The 23,427-nt window shown below is 43.2% G+C and overlaps 1 protein-coding gene across 1 annotated transcript in view; it reads right to left on the bottom strand.

Moving 5' to 3' along the window:
• The window catches only part of GMPS (guanine monophosphate synthase), a 59,887-nt gene that overhangs the window by 32,257 nt on the left and 4,203 nt on the right, over positions 1-23,427 (bottom strand). The window contains exons 2-4 of the mRNA XM_040349226.1: positions 8,484-8,662; positions 5,685-5,799; positions 3,327-3,424 (exon numbers count right to left, since the gene is read on the bottom strand). Of these exons, the coding sequence (XP_040205160.1) occupies positions 3,327-3,424; positions 5,685-5,799; positions 8,484-8,662 (392 nt within the window). The remainder of the gene's footprint in view (positions 1-3,326; positions 3,425-5,684; positions 5,800-8,483; positions 8,663-23,427) is intronic.

The following is a 23,427-nucleotide window of genomic DNA, read 5'->3' as shown; positions in this document are numbered from 1 at the left end:
GACTCATAGGAGAAGCCCAGCCAAACAAGCTTTGCCCATACAGTACTTCTCTTTTAAGTCAAAAAGGCCCACGGTGTGACTAAAATACTAGCAAGAGAATGTACCGTTTGGGGTTATGTTATGCACATTTTTCATCCATGTTAAAACCACTCCAGAAAAGTCCCCCCCCCAGGGAAGAGACATTACTGGAAATAAACAATTTGAGGTGTAGCTTGTCATGGTGAATGTTTCCTGTGCATGCTCCATTAGCAGGGAAGGCAGCAGCATGGATTCCTTTACTATGCTTTATCTCATGTTTAGCCTCCTGCAGAGGATATTGATGTACGAGCAATTTGCTGAGCAGAGGAAGAGTTGAAGGGCATCCGGGTGCTATTGGGTACATCTGATTGTCTCTCAGAGATATTCTCAAGGGCACATTCATGCCCTGTATCATGATTTATGCACGTACCCTCAGAAGTTCATATCCGCCATCTTCAAGCAGCACAAACAGGAAGTGCATAGAAGGAAGTGACTGCAGGACACTAGGCTCCCCTATTTTTACAGGGCATTTGGGGACATTATAGTCATCCTGCATGATTATTTATAAAACTCATTTTAATGCGCCGCAAATGTCTGCCAGTGCATTTACAGAGTGTTATAGACTCCTCCAGACTCAACATGAGGCTTCAATTTTGATAAGATAAATGTCCATAGTATCATTTGCCAAATGAATCTTCAAAACTGCAATCAATAGCATGAGATGAGCATGTCCTGATCCAGTGATGATCTCTTGCCAGTACTATACTCAGACGGCATAGGTCAACCCTTCACCAGGAGATGTAATTAACCAGATATGCTAGTAAACCTTCCCGATTGCCTCAATTCTCCCACTGATAAATCAGTATCAGAGCCACTGTCCTGCATTATGTCTATACAGTGGTGAAAATTATTTGATGCCCTGCAGATTTTGTAAGTTTGCCCACTTTAATATAAATCTTTATTAGTTTTCATTTAAATTAATTACAAAACAGTCTAACATACATATATTATACCCCTTCAAATACATACATGCATGTCATTCCCTACCCTATCTAAAAACCAGTCTCAACGTATTGTCCTTATGAACCTATAGTTGAAAGTACATAAGGGGCCCCATGGTCCCGAGCTCCTGTCCTAAGTTGTGCCTTTGTCCCACTGTCCTCTTTTCTTGACATAAAGTTTTATAAGTTCTATTCCTACCCCCGCCAATAAGTTTGCCCACTTAAAAAGAATAGAAGGTTCTATACTTTTTTTTTTTTAGCATAGGTGCATTTTAAATGATAGAGATAGAATATCAACCAAAAATCCAGAGGAAAAAAAAACACACACACACGATACAAATGTTATAAATTAAGTTCAGTGAGTAAAATAAGTATTTGATCCCCAAGCAAAAAATGACTTCGTACTTGGTGGAGAAACCCTTGTTGGCAAGCACAGAGGCAAGGTGTTTCTTGTAGTTGGTGACCAGGTTTGCACACATCTCAGGAGGGATTTTGGTCCACTCTTTACAGATCTTCTCTAAATCCTTACGGTTTCTTGGCTGTTGCTTGGCAACTTGAAGTTTCAGTTCCCTACATGAATTGTCTATGACCTTTGTTGTCTTGGCGGTATGTTTTGGGTCATTATGCTGGAAAACCCATTCACGACCCATCTTCAGTGCTCTGGCTGAAAGAAAGAAGGTTCTCATCCAAGATTTTACAATACATGGCCCTATACATTGGCCTCTCAACACGGCAAAGCTGGCCTGTAGCTTTAGCAGAGAAACAGACCCAAAGAATAAGGTTTCCACCTCCATGCTTGACTGTAGGGATGGTGTTCTTGGGGTCATAGTCAGCATTTGTCTTCCTCCAAACACGGCGAGTCGAGTTAATGCCAAAAGAGCTCAATTTTGGTCTCATCTGACCACAGCACTTTCAATCCTTCTCTGAATCATTTAGATGTTCATTGGCAAACTTCAGACGTGCCTGTACATGTGCGTTCTTGAGGAGGGGCACCTTGCTTGCGCTGCGGGATTTCAATCCATGGCGGTGTATTGTGATACCAAAGGTTTGTTTGGCGACTGTGATCCCAACTGCCTTGAGATCATTCACAATATCCTCCCATGTAGTTCTGGGCTGATCCCTCACTTTTCTCATGATCATCCTTACCACACGAGGCAAAATCTTGCATTGAGCTCTAGATTGATGTCTTTTGGTATTTTTTGCATTTGGAAATAATCACTCCAACAGCTGTCTCCTTCTCACCAAGCTTCTTGCTCATGGTCTTGTAGTCAATTCCAGACTTGTGCAGATCTACAATCTTGTCCCTGATGTCCTTTGACAGCCACTTTGGTCTAATACATATAACAAGTTGTCCTTGGGAGCATCTTCTTAAAATAGACAGGACTAATCTGTGTACCACATGAGCACATACTGTAGCCAGTCTGTGGGAGCCAGAATTGCTGTCGATTGGTAGGGGATCAAATACTTATTTTACTCACTGATGTATAACTCAATTTATAACATTTGTATGTGTTTTTTCAGGATTTTTGGTTGATATTCTGCCTCTGTCATTTAAAATACACTCATGATAAAAATTAACTCTTAAAGCGGAGGTTCACCCTAAAAAAATGATCTACCATCCCATCCAGCATACTTGCGTTAGCTGCAGTATGCTTTTTTTTCCGCTGTACTTACCGTTTAATCGTTGATTTTCTTTTCTTCTTCCCGCGGGGGAAAAGGCGTTCCTATGAAGGGGCGTAGAGGATTGACGTGCGGCTAAAGCGCGTCACGCTTTCCGAAAATAGCCGGACTAGGACTCGGCTCTTCACGGCGCCTGCGCACAGTCTAGGAGCTGACTGCGCAGGCGCTGTATATAGCCGAGTCCTAGGTCGGCTATTTTCGGAAAGTGTGACGCGCCTTAGCCGCACGTCGATCAACGCCCCTTCATAGGAACGCCTATTCCCTGCGGGAAGAAGAAAATAAATTAACGATTAAACGGTAAGTACAGCGGGAAAAAAAAAGTATACTGTAGCTGACGCAAGTATGCTGGATGGTAGAATTTTTTTTTAGGGTGAACCTCCGCTTTAATTTCTTTGTAAGTGGGCAAACTTACAAAAGCTGCAGGAAAACACATAATTCCCCCGCTGTACCTACAACTGCCATATTATGTCCGTCAATGCTTCTACATTGTTAAAGAAATAATCCTGGACATGTTATGTCAATTCAATCAAGTCTTAATTGTGCTGGATAGAACAACAAATAGGTACATTACATGGCTTGTTCCATCAGCTAAATATTAGCATATATATCTGCAAGGCAATCTCTTACCTGAACAGAGAACATGTGTTATCAATGCTGATACTGAAGACACCATCTTCTCTCACATTTTTCTTATGGACCGTTCCACCAAACACTTTGTTCATCATCTGCAATAATAGTGTTATTCAGTTAAAATGTACCAGCCTATAATCCGCTATCATTTTTACTTAATTGAATTCCTTCTACAATGAAATGTGCGAGAGCTCATATGTAAAACCTACTTCAGATTAAAGTGGAAGTTTTACTCAACCAATCCCTCAGCAGCTTTATGTCTTCCACCCTGACTATCTTTAACCACTTCTCTACTTTGGGTGTTTTTCAGATTTGGTGTTTACAAGACTAAAACAGTTTTTTTGCTAGAAAGTTACTTAAAACCCACAAACATTATATATTTATTTTTTTCTAATACCCTAGAGAATAAAATGGCGATCATTGCAATACTTTTTGTCACACCATATTTGCGCAGCGGTCCTACAAGCGCACTTTTTTTGGAAAAAAAAAAATCACTTTTTTGAATTAAAAAATAAGACAGCAATAAATTTTGCCCAATTTTTTTTATATATTGTGAAAGATAATGTTACGCCGAGTAAAATGGTACCCAACATGTCACGCTTACAAATTGCGCCCAAACGTGGCATGGCGTCAAACTTTTACCCTTAAAAATCTCGATAGGCAACATTTAAAAAATTCTATAGGTTGCATTTTTTGAGTTACAGAGGAGGTCTAGGGCTATAATTATTGCTCTCGCTCCAACGATCGCGGTGATACCTCACTTGTGTCGTTTGAACACCGTTTTCATATGCGGGCGCTACTCGCGTATGCGTTCGCTTCTGCGCACGAGCTCGTCGGGACGGGGCGCTTTAAAAAAATGTTTTTCTTATTTATTTTTATTTATTTTATTATTTTTTACACTGGAAAAAAAAAAAAAGGTCACTTTTATTCCTATTACAAGGAATGTAAACATCCCTTGTAATAGAAAAAAGCATGACAGGTCCTCTTAAATATGAGATCTGGGGTCAAAAAGACCTCACAAAAAAAAAAATTTAAACTGTCATTTTTTTAAATGACAAAAAAAAAAAAAATGTTTCTTTAAGAGGCTGGGCGGGACTGACGTTTTGACGTCACTTCCGCCCAGCAGAGCTATGGGGACGGGCGAAGGAGATTTTTCCTTCAGTCTCGTCCCCAGTCAGCAGCCGAACGGTCCCGATCTCCTCCGCCGCTACCGACGGCTCCGGTAAGCTGCGGAGAGCGGCGGGCCCTCTCCCGCCGCCGATAACGGCGATCTCGCGGCGAATCTGCTGCAGAGACCGCCGTTATCGTTAACAGAACCGCTGACATTAAAGATGGATACCTCAGTTGTGGCAGCAGCTGCTGCCGTTACCGAGATATCCATCTTTAAAGTTAGGCCGTATAAAGACGTACATCGGTTCGGAAGTGGTTAAATAACAACCGAACAATAATAAAAAAAAATAATCCCTTGGCTCAGTCCTGCATTAAATAGTAAGATCGATACTTTTCATCCTCTCCAGCTTGTAGGAATGGCAGTACCACATTGAGAAGGCAGAATCATTTCACATTTTTAGTTATAGGACCATTCAAATTTTTGAGTGCTATACTTGACTTTTACATTTCCATGGAGAGCCAGTGATGACATGTTATACATCAACTGCTCACCTTCAGCCCTCCAGGATATATCAAAACAAAAAAAAAACACTTGTTTTGGGTGGACCAGAACTTAAGGATGCTTTCATCTTCACAGAAAAAATAAATGCAAATTTTTTTGCAGGTAAAAACATATGCGTATTATTGTTTTTGTAATGGAATGGTAAAACATCAGCAGATGGTGGGTATAATTTCCCAGTACAGACTGTTTATCTGTCTGGCTGTACCTCTGATACAGCCAGGCAGTTACACTGACAGGAACACTTAATGAACTACCATAGCGCTCAACAGCACTGTGGTAGCTCATTGAGAACCACAAGCCGACCGCCCCAAAGGCTGCCAGACCTTGTAGTTTTCCAATTCACAGAACATAAACGACCGGCCATTCGTGTTTTTTTTACAGATTGGTACAGCTAGTGGGAGAGAGAAGATCGCCTGCTAGCTGTCAGACCTGTGAGTACCTGACTATAGTAAGGGCTAGTGCATCTGCAGCATGTTACACCCTGAATATGGGTGCAACGTTAAAAGGTGAGCTTAGCTTTTAACGCCTTTTTTCACTTTCATTCTGTGTCAAAGCAATACTTAACAGCAAAACAAATAATATTTAAATATTGAAAGGATAACCAAGGAGGTGGGTATGTAACATTACAACTATGATTCTTTTATCTCCTATAGAAGTATTATGTTTGTGTACTGACTGCATACCTGCATGCCATAGCAGATTCCAAGCACTGGCTTTCCAATTGTGAATATGGCAGAATCAAACCAAGGCGCATCTTCAGCGTATACAGAATTTGGCCCTCCTGATATAATTATAGCACTGCAAAATAGAAAGAAAATTTACACTTAACATTTTCCAGATTTAATATAGTCTTCTACTCTAAAAGACATTTAAAGATGTATCCCAGCTTTACCCTTCATCTTGCACATTTGTCCAGACTCCTGTACCGAATTGTTTAACTCTGATTAGAAGCTGCAACAAGTCAGAGCAAGTCAGAGTCTGCCTCATTTCTTGGATAGAGGACATCCATCCTCTAGCCCTTTCTTCCCCAGGCTTAAAGTGGTTGTAAAGGCTAAAGGTCTTTTATTTTCATAAATCTGTGTGCAGCATCCCTCAGCCCTCCCAATACTTACCCGAGCCCGAGAGTAGCAGCTCTCCTGGGTCTCTCCATCCTCCTTGGCTGGTTCCCACTGCTGTCGGTCACAGCCAATGAGGAAGGGGCGGGGGCCAAGTCACGACCTGTGTATTTTATGAACACAGAGGCGGCTCAGAAGTGAGCACATAAAATGCTTGTAATAAAAAAAAAATAGAAAGAAGCCTTTAATAATCACTTTAACTACTTAAGGCCGTTTTTAAATTGTCAGGTTTCTGTTTATTGTGCAAAAAAAAAAAAAACTGCAGAGGTGCTCAACCACCACCAAAATAAAGCTCCATTTGTTAAAACAAAACCAAACATTTTTTAACAACATTGTATTTGTGTACAGTGTTGCACAACCATGCAATTGTCAGTTAAAGCGGGAGTTCACCCATTTAAAAAAAAAAAAAAAAATCTCCCCTTAGCTTCCTGCTCGTTCGGTCTAGGGGAATCGGCTATTTATATTAAAATATGTGCAGTACTTACCCGTTTTCGAGCTGCATCTTCTTCCGTCGCTTCCGGGTATGGGTCTTCGGGAGCCGGCGTTCCTTCTTGAGTGACAGCCTTCCGAGAGGCTTCCGACGGTCGCATCCATCGCGTCACTCGTAGCCGAAAGAAGCCGAACGTCGGCGCGGCTCTATACTGCGCCTGCGCACCGACGTTCGGCTTCTTTCGGAAAATCGTGACGCGATGGATGCGACCGTCGGAAGCCTCTCGGAAACCTGTCAATCAAGAAGGAACGCCCATTCCCGAAGCCCATACCCGGAAGCGACGGAGAGGATGCGTCTCGTAAACGGGTAAGTACTGCACATATTTTAAAATAAATAGCCGATTCCCCTAGTAATAACGAGCAGGAATCTAAGGGGGAAAAGTGCCCTCTAAGGGTGAACCCCCGCTTTAAAGTAACGCAGTGCCGTATCGGAAAAAAAATGGCCTGGTCACGAAGAGGAGGTAAACTTTCTAGGGCTGAAGTGCTTAAGCTGGCCGTAAATGGATCGAAAGTCATGCGGTTCATTAGGGACTGGACAAATTTCGATCCACACATGGCCATCCCTAAATCGACTTTTGTCGAATGAGTACGGAGGAACAGTTTTATCAATCAACGGCTTTTAGCCAATCAGCTGCCGCCACTAATAATTGTATTCTGACATCAGAGAGTCTATCAGAATACAATGTCGCGGGGGTGGATTTCTCCACCTACCATCTTGTGTGGATGGAGGAATGCGTTTGTTTTTTCGTTGGGTCCCTGACCTATCCTTTTTATTTACTTGATGCCATTTTTTCGAACACGGAAGCTCAGCATCAAAAGTGAGTGTTATTTAGGGCAAACTTATTCAAATACATTGATGGATGTCAGCCTGGACATTTGCACAACTCCTCCCATAAACCAGCCCATTGCTTAAATCATTGCTGAGGGCTCTTTAGAGGAGTATTGAGACAGGGTGCTGTGATGTTTTCAGGAAGCTATGCATGGCACCCTTCCACCAGCTACCACCTGCCTGCACTACATAGTAGGGATGCACCGATACTAGTATCGGTATCAGTGCCGATACCAAGCATTTCCACGAGTATTGGTACTCGTGCAAATGGTCGGATGCCTAATCCGATACCGGTTGCATCGGACCAGGTGTTCAAGCTCAGCAGGGGGCCGGGCAGCCTCACAGGTGATAGGTGCTTTTAACTGCCCCCACCACCGCACCGATCTCCCTGTATAGCTTTTCTGACAGCTGCTTCTCATTGTCTCACTCCTGCAGCAGTCAGGTGCTTTACTCAAAGTTATACAGGGAGATCAGCACTTTTAACTCGCCACACTTATCATCCCCGACTGTTCAGTGTCTATTTCCCTCTCAGCAGTGTCCCTGCTTCACAGGCACCTCTTTCCTGCCGCCCCCCTGATCTGTCAGGATGGAGACCAGAGGAAGAAACCGGTAAATCTGTCACAGTCCAAACCTCATCAGTGCTGCATATTGGTGCCACTGTCACACGACGAAAAAAAAAAGTGTATTGGTAATCTGTCTTAAGTGGTATCGGTGTAACCCTACTACATAGTGCTCATATCACTGGGTTTCAAATAATGTGCTTCCTCTGAAATTCATACAAAACTGTCCAGTAACTAGAAATTATACTGAAAACTACTGAAGTCCATGCTAGTCGAGTTGACAGCTGTATACTGGAAAAAACAAACACCTACTTGTTTATGTTCAAGACTGAAATAATTGCCCAGAATAAAAATTATCCAGAGAAAAAAAAATAATTCCCACCAGAATTCTAATACAAACACATATTCAAGGACATGGGAACAGACCCAAACGATAAGAATACAAAACATCAGTACAAGTAAAAGAGGCACAGAAAGGAGCGCTCTTACCGGAACCCTTGTTCTCTTATGGCAAATGCTGGTGTTTCCAATGGATAGATTTCAGATTGCACAAAGAATTCTCGAATACGTCGGTCAATAACTTTTCCATACTGGGCGCCTGCATCTAGAATGACCACAGATCCCTCGTAGTGCTGCCCATCTTTAACCTCTGTTGCAGTTTTGCCCAGCTAAAAAATAAAATGCACAGATATATAGAAATTGTACAGTGTGTGTAAAATTTTCATTCTCACATATATATTAGATACAGGGATCCAAAAGACAGACCTCTGCAGCACTTCTGTTTATTTCTTATAGTGAAAGAAAGTAGCAGCAATAGTTTTGCGCATTCCATGCACATTATTAAAGCAGTGTTTCCAGCCGCAATTTATTTTTTTATAAAAGTCAGCAGCTACAAACACTGTAGCTGCTTACTTTTAATAAGCACACTTACCTGTCCAGGGAGCCCGCGGTGTCAGCCACGAGGCCGATCCGTCCATCGGATCGGATGACGGCGCTGCAATTCCAAATAAGGGAAACCGGCAGTGGAGCCTTGCGGCTTCCAGGCCGGTTTCCCTCTGCTCATGTGCGAGTCATGCGGTGCTTTGTGAATGGCCAGCTTGTTTTCGGGGACACACACACACATCCCAGAAGACAACGGGGGAGCTCGCCGAAGAGATGGATGTGACGTCCTGGGCCGCGGCCCGGCTGGATCGGAAGTACACTTGGTATTTCCAAAAAGGCAAGAAAGAAACATACATTTTTAATAGCCAAAAACGAGGGGTGGAGAGGTGGTCTTTCATTTAAGACCACCTCTCAAAAATGGGTGGAACGACGCTTTATTGTATGATTTTTGTTACTTTGTATTGCTATATAAAACTAAAAAACAGAAGTGTGCTACAACCGACTGTCATTTGGATTCCTGTATATCAGGGGTGCCCAACCTTTTGAAGACAGAGGCAGTTTCCATCCCCAAATTTTTTTTTCATTATTGTGCTCATTAGACCTAAAAAAGAAAATTTTTACTCATCTGGAAATGCCTGTTGCTATGCGGTCCCACGAAATCTGCCTTTGGAATCACCTAGGATTCTGACATCTCCCTGCAGTGCGCTACCCAATTATCACTCCCCATCCCAAGACTTCCAGGAAGTAAGTGCTTGTGGGCTTCACAATGCCCACAAGCAAAATGACAACGGTGTGGACAAAGTTTTATAAACTATCTTTTTTGAATAACTATGCGGATCGGCGGCGGATTGTAAAATAGTAAGTGACCGGATTTATATTATAAAAATGCATGATGAAAGGACATACATTTAAAAAAATGCTAATTGAAGTTGGAACCCCGCTTTAAGTGACCTGGTCGTGGGCCACAATGAGCAGAGCGGGTGGATGGCAGCCCACTCTACAAACACCTACCTCCAATCCAAAGTAGAGTAAATGGACATTTTCATCTGCCACTCCTTAAAGGTGAATTAAGAACTCAATTGGGTTGGACTGACCTTGTGAAAGGGGCCCAAGGCTACTTTCACACTAATGCAGCACAGTTCATCTGTGGCTTTCCCTGCACTTTGCCATAGACTTCTATTATATCCTGTAGGTGTAGTGCACTTTCAGAAAGCACACCAAACTCGCAGGTCAATGACATTGTGTATGTGTGTATGTGTGTACGTACGTACATACACACACACACACACACACACACACACATTATATATAATATACATATATATACACACACACACACACACACACACACACACACACTGTGATTTTAGTAATAAACGTACCTTCAATAACCGTATTCTATTCCATCCCAGAGCAGGAGGTCACGGGCCACATCAGAGGGCTCCGCGGGGCCACTGGTTGGGCACCCCTCGCTGTATATTATATATATATATATATATATATATATATATATATACACACACACACACACACACACACACACACACACACACACATTTAGAACAATGGTATAGTTTAAAACAGCCCAAGTATAACACAAAAAAATAAACTTCCTTTATCTTTTTTTGCTGTTTCTAGCCAACCCCCCACTTTAAAGTATACAACCAAATTTACGATGTCATTCATATTCCCAATTGAAGCAGACAGCAGTTTACCTTGTCCATAGTTGACCAAAATAAGTTACATGGGCTGTAAGACTGGTTGTGCATTCGGCTGTAGCATATAATCTAGTGTATAGTGTGGAGAAAATTCCCCAAAGAAATGAACGCCTATTCACATATAGGCAGCCAATGAGGCAAAGGGGTGTAGATGATTTTGTTACTAGACTCATAAGGAGGGACGAGCAAAGAAAGAATAACGGCACTTATAAATGGAGACATGTGACCACAAGACACATGAGGTCATCAATAAGGTCAAAAACCAGGGATAAATGATGACTTGCCATCTGCAACTGAGAGTTCTGCAATTCAATGAAATGAAGGTCGATAAAACCATGCTAGTAACCATGTGAAAGCATGAAATCTAGCATACATTTTCTAATGTCATTATCTCTACACATCCTCTAACAGATGAAAATCACAAGACTTTCATATTCACAAATGTGACTCTCAGGCAAATTAAAATTGAGTGGAGATCACTTGGAATAATTATTTGTATAAAATAACGCATGGCATTTATTTAAGTCCCCTTTTGCACTGACTGACCGATCGGGCCCACCTGTGGGTTTTTCAGGCGGACCCGATTGGACCATCTATTGCTCTCTATGAAGCAGAGAATGTCAATATATGTGTCTGTTGACACCCACCAACATCCGATCTGCAAAAAACAGACGGATGGGGATCGGATCGGACGACAGTCGGATGGAAACCGACAGGTAGATAGCGGGCTGTGTCAGTGTCCCCTCTGCATCATCGGAGCGGACACAGACCCATCTTACCCCTGCTCAGTGGGGATCTGTCGAGAGATCCCCTGCAGGGGTTCCAAACCTTTCCTACGCAGCTACAGTACTTTTCAAGCCCAGAACAAAAATTAAATAAAAATAGTTAGGCCCTTTTCACACTACAAAATAAATCCGTTTTAATAATCCGTTTTAAAATCCGTCAGATAATGTTAAAAAACGGAAGTTATACGTCCTTTATAAAATATCATTAAAGTCTATGGGATTTTTTTATGTTCCGTAAAGATCCGTAATAGTCCGTTATAACATACGGACGTTAGTTATAACGGAATATGTGACGGGTCTTGCACTATTTTTTGTAAATTATTTGTCCGTTGCAAGTAACGGATATATTAACGTCCGTTATATTTTAACATTGAAGTCTATGGCACATGGACGTTAGTAAATGTCTCCATAAATGTCCGTTATGTTAACGGACGTTAATTTTACTGAGCATGGATATTCAGGGGAACCCCGCTGTCAATTTAAAACAAAAATGACGTGCGGTTCCCGGTAAATATCCATAACCAGACCCTTCAGGTCTGGTATGGATATTCAGGGGAACCCCGCCGTCAATTTAAAACAAAAATGACGTGCGGTTCCCGGTAAATATCCATAACCAGACCCTTCAGGTCTGGTATGGATATTCAGGGGAACCCCGCCGTCAATTTAAAACAAAAATGACGTGCGGTTCCCCCTAAATATCCATAACCAGACCCATTATCCGAGCACGTTGACCTGGCCGGCCGCAGAAAAGAGGGGGGGACAGAGTGCGGCCCTCCCTCTCTCCTGAACCGCACCAGGCCACATGCCCTCAACATGGGGAGGATGTCCCCATGTTGATGGGGACAAGGGTCTCATCCCCACAACCCTTGCCCGGTGGTTGTGGGGGTATGCGGGCGGGAGGTTTATCAGAATCTGGAAGACCCCTTTAACAAAGGGGACCCCCAGATCCTGACCCCCCCCCTGTGTGAAATGGTAATGGGGTACACTGTACCTCTACCATTTCACGAAGGAAGTAAAAAGTATTGTAAAAAAACACACTGACACAAAAGAATAAAGTCCTTTATTAAAAAAAAAACAAAAAAAAAAAAAACTCCAGCGCTGAAAAATCCACTCGTTCCCGGCTTCCTGCGTTGTCCTGATCCAGCGACGGGTGCGGGTGATCTCCCGCGATGAGAAGATCCAGCGTCGGGTGATCTCCGCTCCGGCGATGTGAAGATCCATCCATCTGGCGCAGCAGCATCCCGGACCTCCTCTCACCGCTGGGCACAGCCCAGCGAATGAGCGGCTGAAGCTGTGACATTTCTTATATAGAGGAGGCAGAGCCACCCGTCACGTGACCCTGCCCCCTCTGACGTACCTCTGCTACATCACTGGGGAAGACCATGAAGAGGAAAGGTCTTCCCTCTTCTTGGTCTTCCCCAGTGACGCTGGATCTTCTCATCGCGGGAGATCACCCGCACCCGTCGCAGGATCAGGACAACGCAGGAAGCCGGGAACGAGTGGATTTTTCAGCGCTGGAGTTTTTTTTTTTTTTTTTTTTAATAAAAAGGACTTTATTCTTTTGTGTCAGTGTGTTTTTTTACAATACTTTTTACTTCCTTCGTGAAATGGTAGAGGTACAGTGTACCCCATTACCATTTCACACAGGGGGGGGGTCAGGATCTGGGGGTCCCCTTTGTTAAAGGGGTCTTCCAGATTCTGATAAACCTCCCGCCCGCATACCCCCACAACCACCGGGCAAGGGTTGTGGGGATGAGACCCTTGTCCCCATCAACATGGGGACATCCTCCCCATGTTGAGGGCATGTGGCCTGGTGCGGTTCAGGAGAGAGGGGGGGCCGCACTCTGTCCCCCCCTCTTTTCTGCGGCCGGCCAGGTCAACGTGCTCGGATAATGGGTCTGGTTATGGATATTTAGGGGGAACCGCACGTCATTTTTGTTTTAAATTGACGGCGGGGTTCCCCTGAATATCCATACCAGACCTGAAGGGTCTGGTTATGGATATTTACCGGGAACCGCACGTCACTTTTGTTTTAAATTGACGGCGGGGTTCCCCTGAATATCCATGCGACTTCTGGAGCTGGACTTCAAGAAAGGGTGAAATGTTTTTATTAACGGACGTTAGAAAGGAATGATATAACGGATGTATACGGATATATACGGATAAACATTATCCGTTTTCAATAAAGGAAGAATGGTAAAATATTTATCCGTATGTATCCGTTATTAAATCCGTTAATAAACGTCCGTTAATAGGTGTAATACGGATATTATAAAACGGACATACAATCCATAGTGTGAAAGAAGCCTAAGTGCTGTTTAGCAATTCATAGACATCTTTGTATTCTCTGAATAAATACAGAGCTTCCTCTAATTGGATGAGTCAAGGATTGTGACATCATCCTCCCGCCTCTCCACCTCAGCCAAACGGAGAACATTTGCATTGAGAGAATACAAAGCTGCCTATGGATGGCTAAGCAGTGCTCAGCCCGACTCCATTTTGTTTCTGGGCGTGGGACAGGAAGTTCCATCTCATGGCTAGAACACAGCACTGTATACTGTATGTAGCCGAGGCAGCACGTCCAACGAGCACACCTGTTAGTATAGAAAGTAGTAAAAGAAAACCTAAAAATGTAGGGTTTTCCCCAAAAAAGTAAATGGAGGGGAAATCGTTCAATGGGGACACTAACCTTTGAGACCCGGAGGTCCCCAAGGGATCCCTTAATTTCCAGGCATTTCCTCTCACTTCTTGTTTGGCTATGGGACAGGAAGTGAAACCAAAAGGGGGAAAAAAAAAAATGGAAAAATTTATCTGACAGGGACTAGAATATGCCCTTACTCCACGAACAAAATTTTAATAATTAGTTTTGCCTATAGTTCTACTTTAAGAAGAAAAAAAAAATGCCCACAATTTTGCAAAGGTACTTAGCACTGCAGTGAATCACGGGCACAATGCCAAGCTCCTGTAGACTCTTCTTCCATCCTACTGCCTGTACCAAGGTAAAGCTTTCAGCTGGAGGAGGTGTCAAGTGTGAAAGGAACCCCCTAACAAACCCCAGATCTTTCCATAGATAGGACATCGCAAGGGATGTTCTTCATCTCTTGAAATGGCAATAAAGTGGATAAAAAAAAAAATGAAAAAAAATTATAGCCCCAGACTTCCCATATAACTCTAAAATTGTAACCTGTAAAAGGCATTTAAACATCACCTATAGATAATTCAATGTACCATAGTTTATCACCATTTCACAGGCGCACGCAGCAGAACACCATTTTCTAGATCTTACCAAAAAATTTGTATTGTATTGTGTTTGTGTGCACTAAATTTCATAAAAGTGTATTTTCCCAAAAGAATTGCATTTGAAAAACTGCTGTGCAAATACCGTGCGACATAAAAAGTACCAAATTTATGGGCGTATACCGCGCACTTTTTTCCCTTTAAAAATCCGGAGGAAATCGTGGGTGCGCGATATAAGCCGATCTTCGCGCTGTGTTTGAAAGCCGCCGCTGACATATACCGAGCGCAGTACACTCGGCCAGGTTCGGCTCCCCTCGCGGTCACGCCCTGTGCCGCCTCCTAGCCTTATGCGAAAAGAGCCGAGCGTGCCCGAGTGTACTGCGCTCGGTATATGTCTGCGGCGGCGTTCAAACACAGCGCGGGAATCGACTCAGAAACAGCGTGGGAGAAGCGGGGAGGACACCACCAGGGCCACAGACGGACGCCGGACCGGACAAGGCACCGACGAGGGGCATTCAAACTAAGTATTTTCTTTTTTCCTGAAATTTCCCTTCCAGGTTGGGGGTGCGCGCTATACGCCGGGGCGCGCTATATGAAGATAAATACGGTATATATGTTTAGGGGGATCAAAGTAATTTTCTAGCAAAAAATTCAGATTTGTACATATATGAGAGAAGTTTCAGAATTGGCAAGGAGGTCACGTGGTTAAAGAGGTAGCTGCAGTATTAGGCTTAATGTATACACAACATTTTAAAACCTCTCCTGAACGATTTAACTTGACAGATAGTGTTGCCGTGTTTGCATTTAAAAGGGTTTTTTTTTTTATCAAATAGTCAAAATTATATCTCCATTAAAAACGCCTGTAACAGGCATTTGGCGTTTCAAATGCCTCTGAACATCCATCCTGAAAGAAGAATTTTTTGGAAAGCAAAAAAAATCCTAAAAACGCAACTGCCTATAAAGGACCCTGTGTACATGTACTGATAAGATAAAAGAGGAGAGTTCAGGGGCAGCTGAAAAAAAATAAAAAAAAATAAAACACCCAACTGCTCCTAAGGCTCCATGCACATGGGACGTTTTTACATCTGCTCCTAAATGATTAAACTTGACAGATAGTAACCCACATTTAAAACTTCCATTTTGCCGCGTTTACATTCCACATTTTGCGTTTAGAAGAGTTTCTAATAAAAAAATAATATAATATAATATAATATAAATAAATATAATATAATATAAATAAATAAATATATTATAAATAAATAAATAAATATATATATATATATATATATATATATATATATATATATATATTAAAAAAAATGGACAAAAGCGCCTATTAACGAAAAACGCGTCTAAACACCGGTATTGAAAAAAAGCGTCCAACTGTCTCTGAACTTCTGTTTAACAGCAGCAGTGTACATGAGGCCTTACACGGTTCAAATCTTCCTGCTGAACCGGCCGAGATTCAAACCGTGTATGGGTGAATGTACCAAGATAATCAATCACCTTGGGTACAGCCAGCATGCCAGGTTTTACCAGCAAGTTTTATAGTAGCCAGTGGCTACTTTAGCCACTAGCAATAATCAGTGCCTTCTGCCAGCAGGGATGGCATACCCAAAAGAGTACAGTCAATCGTTGATTTGGGTTTGAATTCTATGCAAATATTTCTCAATGCCCCCAAATCCAATACCAAACAAGACGTTTAGGATGTGGTCTGAATCTTGTCCTGTGTGATGATCACATGTAACCTTTGTTCTGTTTATCAGCTGTGCTCAAACTAAACCTCAGAAAGACCACAGTGTCCCAGCAATCTATACAACCTCTTCTCAAGGGAAAAGTGTCTCTTCTAAAGGTCATTCAAATAGTGTAAAAGATCAGCTGGAGTTTATAACTATCAGAATCATTATTTTAAAGCCAAAATTCAGACAAAAACAACTAAATAAAAAATGACTAGCCCGTTAAAAGATAAAATAACAAAAACGGTTTTAGCTACAATATTCAACTTCCGGGTAAAACCTCCCTTCACCGTACTTGTGACCTGTTGCTAGATGCCCTCCATCTGATGGCTTGCATCATTCAACCCACTTCCTCTAAACCAGTGTTTCTCAATTCCAGTCCTCAGGCCCCCCCCAACAGGTCAGGTTTTCAGGATTTCCCTCAGATGAAAAGGCTGTGGTGATTACTAGGGCAGTGAAACTGATCAAATCACCTGTGCAAAATAATGGAAATCCTGAAAACCTGACCTGTTGGGGGGGCCTGAGGACTGGAATTGAGAAACACTGCTCTAAACCCAGGTATATTCCTGTGATTTGACAGTGAAACAAAAAAATCGGCACACAGATTTCTGTCCCTCTGCTTTCTTTTATCAGCAAACTTCTTGCTAGAACATGATCCGATTGGCTCCTTGTACTAGAGCTGGACGATTTTGGCCTCCCAAAAAATGAAAAAAATAACTCGATTCACGATTCAATTTGTTTTTTTCCTGATGGACACCGCGCCGATCCTACTTTTTTTAGCGAGGCCTGGGAAAAGGCAGCGGACTAGCCTAAAGAATCCTGCCTGCAGCTCAACGCGATCCTTGGAATAGCGCGCGAGCGGCATCCGGCCTCGCTGCCTTTTGCCAGGATCGTGGCAAGCTGCAGGCAGGATTTTTAGGCAAGGTCGTGGCTTCGGCCTAGTCCGCAGGGCGCCGGTCCTATGGGGGGAAAAAAAAATAAAATAAAAATCATTTGCCCTCACATTGCGATTCAAGATTCAAATGGATTTTTTCCCCAGCCCTACCTTGTACTGCTTATTCCTCTCACACTCTAGTTCTGCTGTACAGGGACTGAAAGAGGCCGATATCAGTTCAAATTCAGGTTACTTACACAGCTTTCATTTAAAATATAGAATTTAATAAAGCCCCTAAATAAAAATAAAAAAACATTGGCAGACAACATATATTTAAAAGGATATTCAAACTGTATATGAACATAAATTTAAAAGCTTTACAACTACCTAGTAGAGTAAAATGGGAAAAAGATGTGGAAGAGATGAGAGGATCAATGGTGCAGGTATATTATAAGCAATAGATCTCTCTCTCTCAGCAGCCAAAAAATGTACACAATTGTATATCATCCATAGAGTGTATTATATACCGAAAAGATTATCTTTGTTTGGGAGACGTCCAGATGCATCGTGTGCCAGGTGTGGAGATTTGACTCGTATGCTCAGAGAGGTGTCCCAAACGGTATACAGTGGAACCTTGGTTTATAAGGTACGCGGTTAACGAGCGTTTTAAAAGGCGAGAAACTTTTTATCTTTTATTCTGACTCGGTTTGCGAGCATTGTCTCGCAAGATGAGCAGCTAATGGGGTGTACAGTACCGCATTTGGCCAGAGGTGCCGGTGACACTCGGAACAGTTTGAAGCCGCTCGGAAATACTCGGAAACACTCCGTTTTGTAGATACATAAAGCGACTGTTTTTATATCCATGTGTATGGAGATTTTATATATTGTAAAAGAATAATTGTTAAATAAGGGAAATCGTGGGTGCGCGTTAAGCCGATCCCCGCCGCCATATACCGAGTGCAGTACACTTGGGTACACTCGGCTCCGCTCGCAGTCACGCCCTGTGCCGCCTCCTAGCCTTTATGCAAGAGGAGCCAAGCGTGGCCGAGCCCAGTCGAGTGTATTGCACTCGGTATATGTCGGCGGTGGCGTTCAAAAACAGCGCGGGAGAAGCGGGGAGGACACCACGAATGCCGCAGACGGACGCCGGACCAGACAAGGCCGCCGGGCAACTGTAAGTAACTGTAAACTGTCAGTATTTCTTTTTTTTCTTTAGAGTTCCCTTCTAGGTTTGGGGTGCGCGCTATAGGGCGATAAATACGGTATAAAAAAAAAAAAAATTAAGGATGTATTAATGCTAACAGAGGCATTCATTGGTCATACGTCTGCCTGGGGCCCAGCTATTAGACCTTATTTCTACTGTATATACAATCAGTAATTACAGGCATTTCATGTACAATAGACTGTCAATTAGCTAATTACTTACAGAGATTAGTAATTGGAGTCTAAAGCTGTCAACCACAAATGAGCCTGGTGGAAATCTTTTGGCAATGGACTGTATCCAATCAGATTCAGGTACTGCTCAGGCATACTGACATTTGTGGGTGGTGGCAGCTGTCAGAATACAATAGCTCCAGCAGGGAACAGTCAGATGGATGGAAATTTTCCCAGTCCCTCCTGAACTTCAGTCCATCTATGGTCAGCGTTAAGCTAAGTTTTGCAAATCTGCAGTCAGGTAGCCCTTTAAATGTAGGAGACACGCTACGTCTTTTCAAATGTACACGGAGCTGTGCATGTGCTTAGCGTGCATTTCCGGCACATTTTGGCATGACTATCTCCTTTGTGCATGAACAGGATGACACCATCCCTTGCCAACCAATCAAGAGACCAAAATATCAGCACACAGAAGATGACAGCAGCCGGTAAGGGATGCAACTGCCACATGGCTGGAAGGCTGGGTTTAATATACTGGGGGGGTTTGCTTTAAAGTAGTTCCAGACTAGAATGTTTTTCAACTTAAAGTGGCTATGAATGTCAGACATGGAATATGAACAAAGCATAGCTATAGCAGGGGTGCCCAACCTTTTGAAGAGCAGGGGCACTTAAGCAACTTGGTACGGATTGGGGGCGGATTGGATTGGAGGTAGGCAAATGGAAAGAGACACAAGCCCATTTACATCTTCCAATCCTTAAAGATGAATGGAGAGTCCGATTTGGTCGGACTGCGTGAAAGGGGCCCAAGGCTGCCTTCACACTAGTGCACGATTGTTAACCCGCACCGCGAGTGCAGCACACTTCACCTGTGGCTTTCCTACAGGTTAGCTGCACTTTGCCATAGACTTCTATCATATCCTGTAGGTGTGGTGCACTTTCAGAAATCACACCAAACTCGCAGGTAATAGAAGTGTATGGCTTAGTGTAGGTAACCCACAGGTGCCCTTCTCTGCACCTGCGGATCAGTTTGAAAGCAGCCCAGGAATCACTGCAGAACAGATATGCCCATATATACAACACTGATTTTAGTAATAAACTTACCTTTAATAACAGTATTCTATTCCATCCCAGAGCAGGAGGTCGTGGGTCACATCAGAGGGCTCCGCGAGCCACATGTGGCCCCCGGGCCACTGGTTGGGCACCCCTGATCTATAGTGTGTACTTGTCTCAATCCAGTGCACTGTTATTACTGTCTGCTGCCTCCTTCCTCAGGTTTCTGCATGGATCACTTCTGGCAAGTTTTCCTGACACCAAGAGAAAAAGGGTGACAGAAGATTGACAGCTTCAGCTCTGTTACTGTATGCTCTGTGAAAAAGGTGTGTCCCTTCCCTCCAATCAGCTCTCAGAGCTCACTTTGCAAAGTGTGACATCAGCTCTCTGCCCACTTTTTTCCGAACATTCAAACTAGCTTTAAATTTTTAGCACGTTGAACGGATGTAGAGAAGAGATGGTTGCAGATAAACAGCTAAAACGTATGTAGGGAGATTTGTTTTATCTGTGTATTCCTCCAGTCACTTCACTGCGTGTATGTGAGGGTTTAAAAAAACTTTAATGCATTCTCTGCAATAAGTTAAAAAATGCCCCACGGTTCTTCCCCTCTCCCTAAACACTAACCCAAGGCCTCTCACCTCCTGGTCTCACAGGACACACCGATGGCATTGGGAGCTTTATTTTTCTGCTGCAGTTAGTAAAACTAATGTGAGGAGGAAGCGGGGGCAGGGCTGAGCAGCAATGTGTATATCTATGGACGCATGCAGCCTAGCTCGGGAGCATGCACAAATGGCTTGCTGAGGGGGCACCTGGAGCAGAAAGGAGCCAAGTGTGCCAGAGAGGGACTGAAAAAGAGGAGGCAAGTGCCCGCTCTGTAAAATACCAATGCACAGAACATATTTTTTATTTTAAACTCTGAGCTTTGAAAATGGAATCCAGATGCAGATTGACTGCAATGGACAGATGCTTTAGATTTAATGGATTCCCCTATGTATGGAAGGTCTTTGTGTGTGAGGTAATTTATTATAGGTATTTATATAGAGTTAACAATTTACACAGCGCTTTACATATATATTATACATTCACATCAGTCCCTGTCCTCAAGGAGCTTACAATCTAAGGTCCCTAAGCCCTTATTCCCATGGATTGTGGCTTTGAAATTGTGCAACTTCATTTTAAATAGCACAATTTCCAAGCCGTATGCCAGTGTAACTTCAGATGCGACTTGGCTGACATCTGTGAAACTTGATGCACAGATGTCTCTGCAAGTCGCACTGGAAATCGCCAAAAGTAAAAGTTAGGGGGGTTGCACCGATTTGCCAACAATAGGGTGCGACTTGTAATGTGATTCGACCTGTCAAATAAGCGGGGGCTAGCTCACATTCATACACATACTACGGCCAATCAGCCTACTAACATGTCTCTGAGGTGTGGGAGTCCCCAGAGAAACCCAGGCAGGCACAGGGAAAACATGCAAACCCCAGGCAGGTAGTGCCGTGATTGGAATTTGAACTGATGACCCTAGTGCTGTCAGGAGGAGGTGCTAACCACCTAATGAATATGTAAACCCAAATTTTCAAATTACTGATATGTGCCTGCTGTACATGAGAAAGTATTCTGTTCTCTTTGTATTGCTTCCTTTTTGTGAAATCCCTGGTGTTCCTGTCAGTCTATCTGCGTTCCTATTTAAAAAAAGCTGACCACACTAAGCAGGAGAGCTCATTGTGGCCAGTTCTCTAGCTATGCTGGGAGCTTAGCCTGCGCTCCTCCAATGATCAGACATGTCCTGACACGCCCCTTCTTTCACTGGGAAGCTCAGTGTGTTGCTGTCTCTCCTCCCCCAAAGCCATTATGCTGCTGAGAATAGAGGGAATGGGATCACTTATAAAAAAGGAGAATAAGAATTTTATATACACAACACACACACACTTTGCCTGTCTTTGCTATTTTAAACTGAATGGATTGTTTTACAAGGTGATCGTTTAAAAATCACATTAACTACAAATCAGATCGGACCACATGCACCAATTTCCCAAATGCAGACAGAGTAACAATACATTTGTTGTGACTTGATTTCTATATGGAGGAGTGCACACATGTGCATTTCATATCTATAATCTGCTCTCCTCCCCCCAGATGTCCTAGGGCAGTGATGGCGAAACTTTGCACCCCAGAAGTTTTGGAACTACATTTGCCATGATGCTCTACTACACTGCGTGCATGGGGCATCATGGGAAATGTAGTTCCAAAACATCTGGGGTGCCAAGGTTCGCCATCACTGTCCTAGGGGGAAAGGAGATCCATAATGACTCATCAGCCTGCATGTGTTACCCCATTGTGTAAGATCTGGTGTTTGATGAAAGATGTACAGACAGGGGTTGATTTACGCCGTTCACGCCAAAACCCAGCTCGTTTTAACCCCAAAAAAGGGTTGAAAACTCCAGTTTTACGGCGCTTTGAAACCACTGCCCATTCATTCCAATTGGCAGGGCATTTTAGGAGCGCTAAATACAGCACTCCCGACCCGCCCCAAAGATGCTGCTTTCAGGACTTTTTAGAACTTCCCGCAAGCGCACCACAACAATCTGAAAAGACACACTGGAATGAATGGGAGGTGGTTTTCAGGTGCTTAGCAGAGGCTATTTCCAGCACTAAAACACCTGAAAACCGCCCCTGTGTGAAGCTGGTCTAAGACTGGAGTGCGCAAAAAACTGGTGCAGCTCCGTATAGAAACCAATTAGCTTTCAGGTTTTGTCAAAGCTTAAAGTGGTTGTAAACCCAACCACACAACTTGCACCTACAGGTAAGTCTAGATTAAGGCTTACCTGTAGGTGCAAGAAATATCTCCTAAACCTGCACGGTTAAGGAGAGATTTGCTGAAAAACACTGCACCAATGTCAACGGCGCAGGCGCACTGAGCGTGCTGTTTTTGTGAATGGAATAATGGGGGGTTAATGCCGTATTCCCGCGCATGCGCGGGGATCTGCCTGTGGAAGAAGCGCAGAAGGGACATGGCGGAGGAGGGCAACAAGAAGCGCCTCGGGGGCCTCGATCTCAGGTAAGTCATTCATAATGAGCTAGTATGCTATGCATCCTAGCTCATTATGCCTCTCTTGCAGGGTTTTTTTTGTTTTTTTTTAGAAGAAAAAAAACGGCTTTACTTCCTCTTTAAATGAGCAAGCTGAAGTTAGGTGATTGGCTACCATGTACAGCTGCACCAGATTCTGAGTAGTCCAGTATTAGTAAATAGTTTCCCATGTATCAGTACCATCATATGACTAGTGGTGATGTACACTGGGTTAGTGATCGGGGATATGATTTGATAATGATCTGTGAAACACACTGGGTCAGTGCTGTGTAGTGTGATATGAGATGATGATGATGGGGGATAAATCATATAACAGTGCTGTGATAAGATAGTGATATACACTGGGTCAGTGTTGTGATATATGATGATGATTATCTGTATTACACTGTGTGATGTACACTGGGTCAATGCTGTGATACAATATATGATGAAGACCTGTGATAGGGACGTGCATTCAGGTGAGAGCCTCACCTCAAATTAACAAAAAATAAATAAAAATAGCTTTGAGGGTCATAGGCTCTGCAACCTGAGTGGGTACATAGCTGAAGTCCTACCCCACCACTGGTAAAATGTGTCATACGACCTATGGTCTCACACAGGTAAAGGAGAAGTCCAGCCTGAGCTTTTTGGGTTGGACTTCTCCTCTGGGTCACAGGAGTGCTATTAATCGAGTGCATTCGTTTTGCACT

This window comes from Rana temporaria, chromosome 4, assembly GCF_905171775.1.
Source record: "Rana temporaria chromosome 4, aRanTem1.1, whole genome shotgun sequence".
NCBI classification, from domain to species: Eukaryota; Metazoa; Chordata; class Amphibia; order Anura; family Ranidae; genus Rana; species Rana temporaria.
This window is presented reverse-complemented; position numbering and strand designations above follow the sequence as displayed.